At 36.7% G+C, this 9,120-nt stretch overlaps 2 protein-coding genes across 3 annotated transcripts; one reads left to right on the top strand and one right to left on the bottom strand.

The window, feature by feature from the left end:
• The first annotated feature begins 450 nt into the window (after nucleotides 1–450).
• Nucleotides 451–7,291, top strand: LOC131632393 (probable inactive histone-lysine N-methyltransferase SUVR2). 2 transcript variants are annotated; one of them, XM_058903144.1, is made up of 11 exons: nucleotides 451–536; nucleotides 666–750; nucleotides 1,339–1,574; nucleotides 1,687–1,722; nucleotides 1,830–2,295; nucleotides 3,462–4,642; nucleotides 4,837–5,099; nucleotides 5,782–5,848; nucleotides 5,965–6,015; nucleotides 6,339–6,435; nucleotides 6,995–7,291. In XM_058903144.1, exons 3-11 carry the CDS (start codon nucleotides 1,392–1,394, stop codon nucleotides 7,003–7,005), a joined length of 2,355 nt encoding a protein of 784 aa, XP_058759127.1. In that variant the 5' UTR covers nucleotides 451–536; nucleotides 666–750; nucleotides 1,339–1,391; the 3' UTR covers nucleotides 7,006–7,291. The 2 variants fall into 2 exon arrangements, with proteins under 2 accessions (XP_058759127.1, XP_058759126.1); XM_058903143.1 differs by having other exon boundaries at nucleotides 1,322–1,574.
• Nucleotides 7,292–7,512: 221 nt separating this feature from the next.
• Nucleotides 7,513–9,120, bottom strand: LOC131632394 (uncharacterized). The gene is made up of 3 exons (XM_058903145.1): nucleotides 8,272–9,120; nucleotides 7,943–8,192; nucleotides 7,513–7,858 (listed from the first exon to the last, which is right to left on the bottom strand). The coding sequence occupies exons 1-3, from the start codon at nucleotides 9,072–9,074 to the stop codon at nucleotides 7,682–7,684; spliced, it is 1,230 nt and encodes a 409-aa protein (XP_058759128.1). The 5' UTR covers nucleotides 9,075–9,120; the 3' UTR covers nucleotides 7,513–7,681.

The raw sequence follows: 9,120 nt of genomic DNA, 5'->3' as shown, positions 1-9,120 counted from the left end.
TTATAGTTTGATAATTATTTTACATTGTCAATGCACTACCTTTAATCTCTTTACACCGTTATTTAATAAAAATATATTAATCGGTCGTATAATTTGAAATTTTTAGCGGAAGAATGTAAATTACACAATATGCGCATCATTCATATTTCTCACGAAAGAATCATCCTTCTCTCACCAAATTTCTCACCAAATTCGATCCTATAATTTGAAATTTTTTTTCAATTATAAATTGTAAATAATAATAATAATAATTTTTTCTCTCTACATTTAATTGCTTATTATTTTTAGTCATTAGATTGTGCAAAATTAACAATCAAGATGTGGAGTAAGTCTTAATAACTTATTCTTCGACTAAAAATATCACTCCTCTAATAATAATAATAATAATAATAATAATAATAATAATAATAATAATAAAATAGAAAACAAAGAGTTAACTCTCTTGCCCTATTTATTTTCCCCAAACTTCGCCACTCTCATTTCACAATCCAAAAAAACAAAATGGTAGTAAGCATTTCAGTCAGATGAAAACCCAGGTAAACTTTCCACCTTCAACACTCTCTCAAATTTCCATTTTCTCTCACGTCCTTTTCATTTCACATTCACCCTAACCACAACATTTACTTCCTCATTTTCTCATTTCTCTTCACTTTCTCTCATTTCAGAAACTCCATCTCGCTCACCAGATCATTGTCTCAGTAACGACATTGTTTCATCTCTCTCAATACTCTTCCACCGATTGTTCTCTAGGTTAATTTCTTTTCACTATTTCATTTTTTTTTTGCTATGAAATATAGTGTATGTATATTTTTTTTCCTTCACTGTGTGGTTTTGGGTTTTAGTTTGCTAAGGCAATGTCTTCTATGTACGATTCTTCCATTGCATGTTCTTTTTGTGACCGTCAGCGCATGCATCAACAGAAATGTCTGTGAAAAAGTGATTTTGCAAATAATCACTTTTCGAAGCTGAACTAGTTTAGTTTAGGTAGTGTTGTTTATTGTTCTCATTGAGTTTCAAGAACTGAAAGATTAGGGTGACGTAGTTGTTGAATACCTCCTTTGACTCACTGAAAGATTAGGGTTTTGTTCTACTTCTTAATAAAGGTTACATTAGTAAGAATGTTAAGCTGATAATTTTTTAGGGTTAATTTATTTTTTTAACTGTTGTCTGGATTTTGTGCCTAGTTTTTCAGTTATTAAAAAGTCAGCTAATGAGAAATCTGTGTTTTCCACTGTATTTCTTTTTTCATTTCCTCGTTGATTGTTTAGGTCTTCTTGTTCAATTACTCACAAAACTTATGGTGCATTTGTCTCTATCTTAGAAATTTTTGGAATTTAGGGGCGTTTTACATTTGGGTGTCTGTTGCAAAAAGAGCTGTTAACGGATTATAGATGGCGCCCAATCCGAAAGTAGTAGCGGCCTATCGTGCCATGTCAAGTCTTGGGATTTCTGAATCACAAGTGAAACCGGTGTTGAAGAAACTTCTCAAATTATATGATAAAAACTGGGAACTTATTGAGGAAGGCAACTATAGAGCTCTTGCAGATGCTATATTTGAAGGCGATGCTTCTGAGGTGTTTTTCTCACTTTGTTTTCTACCCCCTCTCCACATGGCTGCACACACACATACTCTCTATGTATGATTTTTCTGCAAACTTACTTCTATTGTCTGATTTTATTTGACAGGAGCCTGAACATCATAAGAAAAACAAGAGAGTTCATGTACATAACTTTCTTCATTCTTTGTTGGCAAGTTATCTGCGTCACTTTATTGATTTTATGTCTGCTTATAGCTGCTGATAATGTATTCTGTATTTTCATATGACTAGGAAGAAGAGGCGGAGGCTGAAGAAGCTCTTATAAATGTTGAACCTGTTCAACCTTTGAAAAGGTTGAGATTAAGAGGACAAGAGATCAATTCCCCTAGTTCAGCTCCTTCCCCATCAAAGAAGCCTCACATTGAAAAGGTCACAGCACTTGAGGGCAGCTCTGCACAGAAGCATCAAAACAAAGCAGTGTCATCTGATGGAAACACGAGGAGTGCAGCACGTCCAGGTCCCATGCCAGATGCTAGTTCTGACAGAGGAAAGCAACCTGCATTGCCTCAAGATTCTCTTAGAGGGAGAAAACCTATATATGAAAGAGTATCTCCAGCTAAACAAACAACAGTTCAACCTGGAAGGCCTGTGTTACCAAGCAACCAAATGCCTCATGCCAATGCATTGATCGTACCTAAAGATGAGCCCGTTGATGAAGTGCCTGATTATGAGCTTCCCATTGCAATGATTCCTCCTGGTATTCAATGAACTATTCCTTAATATCAAGTTTCTTGTTTTTGACATCTGGGTTGTGATTGTCATGCTTGGATTATATTTTGCAAACTATGGTCTTACACACACACACACACACACACACACACACACACACACACACACACATCTTGGTTGTGATTGTCATGCTTGGATTATAGTTTGCAAACTATGGTCTTACACACACACACACACTCAACTATGGTTTTGCTAAATGTATTATTCGGTGGTGCAGTCTACAATCCAAACTCGGTAATCTACTCGGTAATCTTTTGTTCAAATTAGTAGAAAGTACTGTATCGGGCTAAGAGGAATAGCTAAGTGGTGGTAGGGTTCAGCGTGACGCTATTGGTTCATTAGCTCCTGTCAACAATAATGGTTGTAGCAGCCGCTATAACAGCTTCTATTGTGTCTGCTGTAGAATTTTGGAGATGAATTCTCTTAAAAAAAAATTTGTTGTCTTTTTTTAAGGGTATAAATTTAAATCCAATCCCTTTGAAGAGTAATGTTTTTGCTTTTGCCACATAATTGTTTTGTTCTTCTTCCTACTTTTAGTTCAGTTCTGTTTTATTTCTCTATACTGCTATTGCTTTAGTTTTGTGTATTAGTCTAATTTTTAGTATTTATGTTTACTTCGATATGCCGTCATCTGCTGTGCCATCATAGCATTTTAAGGGTTCGGTGCTTTGCAACCCTACCCGAGATTATTAACAACATAGGTATCTGGTTTGTAGTATTGTAAATTAGTTGTAAACTTATTCTAACAAAGTACAGAAAAAAATCATTGTTGTCAGTTGTCACAGTACTTGAAAAGAATAAAGTCAATGCATAAATTTGTAGTTTATATGATATTGATCCCCTACCTTTGCATAATTGTATCATGTTATCAACTGAAACTGGTTAAAGTGAGATGCATTGATCATATGCTCTATATGGCATGCGCAATAAGCAACCCTTTACTGATTTATGAATTTCTATACAGTATGCATAATGTCTATGGTATGCACTGCTTTTATTTTATGAGTCAGGGTTTGGCCTCTGAATCTCTTTAATTTCATTTATTTTTCCTTTTCATTATTGTTTTTCTACTTATCATTTAGTTTTTTTGTTGCCAATGAACTCATCTTGTTTTTTTTTTCTTTCTCAATGAAGAACCATCAAGTTCAAGGCATTCAATGAAGAGTGGTATTACTAGAAAGCAAGGTGGCCATGTCTCTGAGACATCATCACAGCACAAAAATGGAGTTAGAGATAAAGAAGTGGCTTCTGATATTGTGATAGCCTCTTCAGCTCAGGGAGAAGTAAAACTTTCTCTGAGCTACAGCTCAGCTCTGCAAGGACCAAATTTTTGCATGCCTACTCAGGAACAGCTTCTGAAAATGATGGAGGATAGATGTCTGCGATCATACAAAATCACTGACCCAAATTTTTCTGTCGCGAAAATATTGAGGGATATGTGTGATTGCATGTTGGAATTCAGTACTGATTCAAATGATAACTCACAAGAAAGTTCTAAGACAAGACCAACCATTGATGAATTGAAGGATTCAGAGGCTAATGGCACTCCTGGTGTTGGGGGAAGTAAGGATTTGGACATGGGTTCTCACTCATCAAATGGATCAATCCAAGTTAATTCTTTTTCTGCCTTGGTTACCCCTCGAGGCCCCAATTCGCCAGCCCTTCAGAGCGGTTTGGATGATGCTGCAGTGATTTCGAAGATGAACATTTCAAATGATATTCCCCAAAGTGATGTTGGAATACAGCCGGAGGATCCCATGTCTCCAAATTTACACAGTTTAGTAGTCGTTCCACATCATCAGCTTACAGTAGATGATATAAGGTCTTTTCATGATGTTAATGACATTACAAAAGGAGAAGAGATTAATCAAATTCCATGGGTGAATAAAACTACTAATGATTCCCCATCACCTTTCAACTACATACCCCAAAACCTTGTATTTCAAGATGCTTATGTTAACATTTCTCTATCACGTATTGGGGCTGAGGACAGTTGTCCTTGTATAGGAAGTTGTGTCTTGTTGTCAACACATTGTGCCTGTACAGATAAAACTGGGGGTGGATTTGCATATACTGCTCAAGGCCTACTGAAGGAAGAATTTTTGGAAGAGTGCATTGCTATCAGTCACAACCCTCGACAACATTCCTTTTATTGCAAAGATTGCCCACTTGAAAGGTCTAAGAGTAATGGTTATTTGGAACCATGTAAAGGACACTTAGAGAGAAAGTTTATTAAAGAATGCTGGAGAAAATGTGGCTGTGGGAAACAATGTGGCAATCGCCTTATCCAGCGAGGAATAACATGCAACTTGCAGGTGGGTAGTAATCTCTGCCACTAGCAAACAAATGTATTTTCTCCAATATTGATTCATAATTTGTATTAAAAGTTCTTATGCAATGTATTTATAGTGCATATCAAGTTAAGTATCTCCAAATCCACGTTTCTATTTATTATAAATTCCCCAGTACATTTTTAAAGTAGTTTCTCTAACTAATATTCTTAACTTAGGTATTTTTCACTTCCGAAGGAAAAGGATGGGGTCTTCGTACTTTAGAGGACCTGCCAAAAGGAGCATTTGTATGCGAGTTTGTCGGAGAAATCTTAACAATAAAAGAGTTGCATGAGAGGAACATAAAATGTGCTGATAATGGGAAATCTACTTACCCAATTCTTTTGGACGCGGATTGGAATTCAGGATTTGTGAAAGATGAAGAAGCTCTATGCTTAGAAGCAGCGTCCTTTGGGAACATTGCTAGGTTTATTAATCACAGGTATTGAATTCCTCACCCATTGTTTCAATTTTGGCACCCTATAAAATTCAAACTAGGGAAAATAAAGACAATAATTAAGTCAACCATGGGATGCAAAAAAAGTTGAAATTCTGCTGCTCTAACCTTGATTGCGATGTTTTAAACAACTCGCTGTTTGCAAGTTATGTGGAATAACTATTGGTTTGATTTCAAATTAATGTACTTCCCTGTTTCAACTGCCAATTATTACTTGGTTGCACTTTTCATTATTAGGGACAGTATTCGTTTAATGGTTGAATCTCTCCCTACCCCAAACTGTTGGAATATCCTCGATCTAACTTACCTTCCTTATCTTGCCAGCATAAATAACTGTTTATCTGTTATTCCCATCTCTATAAAACTGGGCTTGGTTTCTTGTATGTTCTTTCTACATTATATAATTACTTATCTCATAGCTAGGCTGTATAATCTAACTTGGTATATATAAAAAATAGGTATATATACAAAATATTGTTAACTGCTTATGAATTGATCAATCTTCCATTACCCCGCATGCTTCTAATGGTTGTTTGTGCATGTAGACGATTCAATACTTAAAACTGTATTATGTTAACTCTTGACTTCTGCCAAACAGTGCCTTGGCAAATGTTTAAATGTTATTTGGTAATTTAGAGAATTCTGTAACTACTCTTTAATTTTTCAGATGTTCTGATGCAAACTTGGTTGAAGTACCAATTCAAATCGAGTGTCCAGATCGTTATTACTATCATGTGAGAAGCTACTTAATCCTTGAAGTCCGAAAAGCTGATTTACTTACCTTTTGTTGCGGCACTAAACTATGTAGCAATTTTGCTTACCAATGCTTTTGATGTTTTGAAATGCGCAGCTTGCTCTTTTCTCTTCCAGAAAAATAGCAGCGCAGGAAGAACTCACTTGGGTAAGTTTTGTTATGTAATATGGTTTTTCGTGAACGGTCTTGTATTGTCTCTAAATCTTCACTTCTTGACGTTGCTTATTAAATACTCTTTTTTTCAAGTTGTGAACAACTTAGCAACAAAAACATGGTTGAGATAATTTATTTATGGTTGAAATCAATTCCTACTTTTCATGGCTACTTGATTGAAAAATGATATGTACATTGGTTGGTTTGCAGACCATTTAGTAAATTTATATTAATAAGTGCCTGTTCATTATTGTAGTTTACTTTCTTAAAATCATTTATTTCTAAACTGAAGCTTTATGTTTATGGTGTTTCTACAGGATTATGGCATTGACTTTGACGACCATGATCAACCTGTCAAACTGTTCGAGTGCAAATGCGGCAGTAAGTTCTGCAGGAATATGAAGCGATCAAACGGTAGGTTCAATTTCTCACCGATGAATAGTGTTTATTCTTTTTTAACTTTTATCCCTAAATAGTTGTCTTTATCTTTTCTCTGGATATTGTTAATTCCTATGCCACGGCTTTATCTTTTCTCTGGATTTGCTAATTCTTATGCCACGTCCTTCCTCTAATTTGTTGCTAACTTTTGTTTTGCATTTTGTATTTCAAATTTGAGCCAAATGATCATTATTCATTACGCTTTCCCCAGCCTGTTCTTACTTAATCTTTTACTGGATTGATAGTTGAAAAGGCCTCGGTTACATATCAAATTGGAAGTTTTAGCTTTTTAAATTTAATATACTTTGTTGTAGAAACTGGGAGGCAACTATTTTGTGCGGGGTTTAATAATGTGCATATATCTTTGATCTGATCGCTTTCATTTTATTTTAGTGGAACTCTTCCATTGGCTACATCCATTTTAGTGGAACTCTTCCATTGGCTACATCCATTCACACAACATGCATGCAGACACCAACAAACTTGCCATTATTGATGTGAGATTTGCATAATTAGTTTTTGTTCTTTGTTTCAGGATCCATTTGATGGTTTTTATCCGTGACAAGACCCAACCTGCTTCAGGGATCTTACCCATGGTGGTTGGGCAGTAGTTACTTTGTACAGTTTTGTTAAGTTTAGACAGTGTTTTCCAAAAAAGACAAGTGGATTAACCTTCGTTTTGGTCCTTAGTTAAGATACTTGTATCTTCAGTTTGGGATTTGTGAAGATATATGTAACTGCTGTAATCGTAAGGCTTTGTAACCTTAAACCTTAATCGTACATCAACAAAATATCATGTTGCAAATTATTATTAGTGTATGTTTCTTGATTTTGGACTTTTCCTTTTACATTTAACCATTTTTCCTTTTACATCAACAAAATATATAGTAATTTTTAAGTGCCAATGAAACGTCATTCTGGTACAACTGAAATGATCTTCAGAAGAGTCATTTGATTTGAGCTGGGGCTCAGCCAGAGATGAAAGATTGGTGAGTAGCAAAAGGTGCAAATTTTGGCTCTAGGTGCAAATTGATAAAATCTCACATTACAAAGTACGTAAACAGAACATGATGTCATTAAAAAATTGGTATAAACAGTACACGATAACTCTTTTTAATAAGTATGCTTGCTGTATACTACTTGCAATGCCTAAAAGCTTTAAATTGTAGATTATCATCCTCTTACATACAGAATAAGAACCATCGGATGAAGGATTCGTTCACTACACCGGTTTAGTTGATGATGAAAGGGATTCCCTGCCATGAGGCCTGTAAAGAATTTCATGATCTGAAGTTGAAGGTATCACTGGTCTAATTCCCCCTGGATTGAGAGGAAAAAGAGTTTTGTAGTAACCATCCATGATTTCTTGAAAATTACAAGTGTTTGCGACTTTAGGAATCTGTCAAAGGCACAAAACACACACTATCTTAGTAATTGAACAACACAATGGCTAAATCTAAACATGTTTGGGCAAAACAATCACCTGATAAATGTCACGCATGTAGGCATGTAAGTTAGTATACTCGTACAACTTCTTCTTGGTGCATTTAAACAGAACATTATAAGCAATATCAAACCGGATTAAAGTAGTAAACAGACATATATCAACCAGTGTGAGCGTGTCTCCACACAAGTAACGAGAATTTGACAAGTGATCCTCCAACTTATCCAATGTACAAAATAACTCATTTACCGCTCTATCATATGCTTCTTGGCTCTGAGCAAAGCCGCACCTGCAATGCAAATTGCATAAATAACTAATTCAATTGAAAAAAAGAGGCAATAGTTATCATACAAGTCTCAATTCCTTACCTATAAACACCATTATTCACATTTGGATATATCAGTTGATACCATTCTTCAATCTTATCCTTTAATTCAGGCGGTGAAAGATCCAAATCCGGGTTACGGGCCAACCCGTTTAACCCGGAATTAAACAATTGAATAATATCATAACTTTCATTACATATAACATCTTTGGATTCTTTACTCCACAACATTGGCACTGTGGATCTTCCATCATACCCACCTCTTCGAAGCCTATAAACTTCCTTCAAAGTCTTGCAACCATTCGCTTTATCCAAACTAGGACTAATTACCAGACCCGTATCCACACCACCGACCCGTTTAAATTCCCACGACCCGTCCATGCCGGGAGACGCAACTGACACCGGCACGGCATCTTCTAAGCCTTTAAGTGCGCGTACTATGAGAGTACGGTGGGCCCACGGGCATGGCAGGCCAACGTAGAGGTGGAGACCGTTGGGTGGAGGACCGGAGAATCGGAATTTAGAAGCGGGTCTTGAATACCCGCCGGTGGGGTCAGAGGGGGCGAGCTGTGACATCATAAGCTGCCACGTGGAGTTCCAGGCGGTGCGCACGGTGGTGACGAGAAGCCCTGGCGGGAGGGACCGACCCCATAGAAGGTTGGTCACTGCACTTAGTAGGGAAGAGGAATTACTGTTAGAGTTGTTTTTATTGTTGTTGTCGAGTGACATCCTCAGGCGAGGACGGGTGGCGTGACTCACGGTGAGTCTCCGGTTATGGGAAGCGGTTGCCGGAGAAATGACGATGAATTGATGGGAGGAAGGGGGAGAAGCGCACAACAACGACATTGTTTGTGAGGCGTGAAACTACGGAATATGGGCCGTTTTGACTAAA

Source organism: Vicia villosa, unplaced genomic scaffold (assembly GCF_029867415.1).
Source record: "Vicia villosa cultivar HV-30 ecotype Madison, WI unplaced genomic scaffold, Vvil1.0 ctg.000939F_1_1, whole genome shotgun sequence".
NCBI classification, from domain to species: domain Eukaryota; kingdom Viridiplantae; phylum Streptophyta; class Magnoliopsida; order Fabales; family Fabaceae; genus Vicia; species Vicia villosa.
This window is presented reverse-complemented; position numbering and strand designations above follow the sequence as displayed.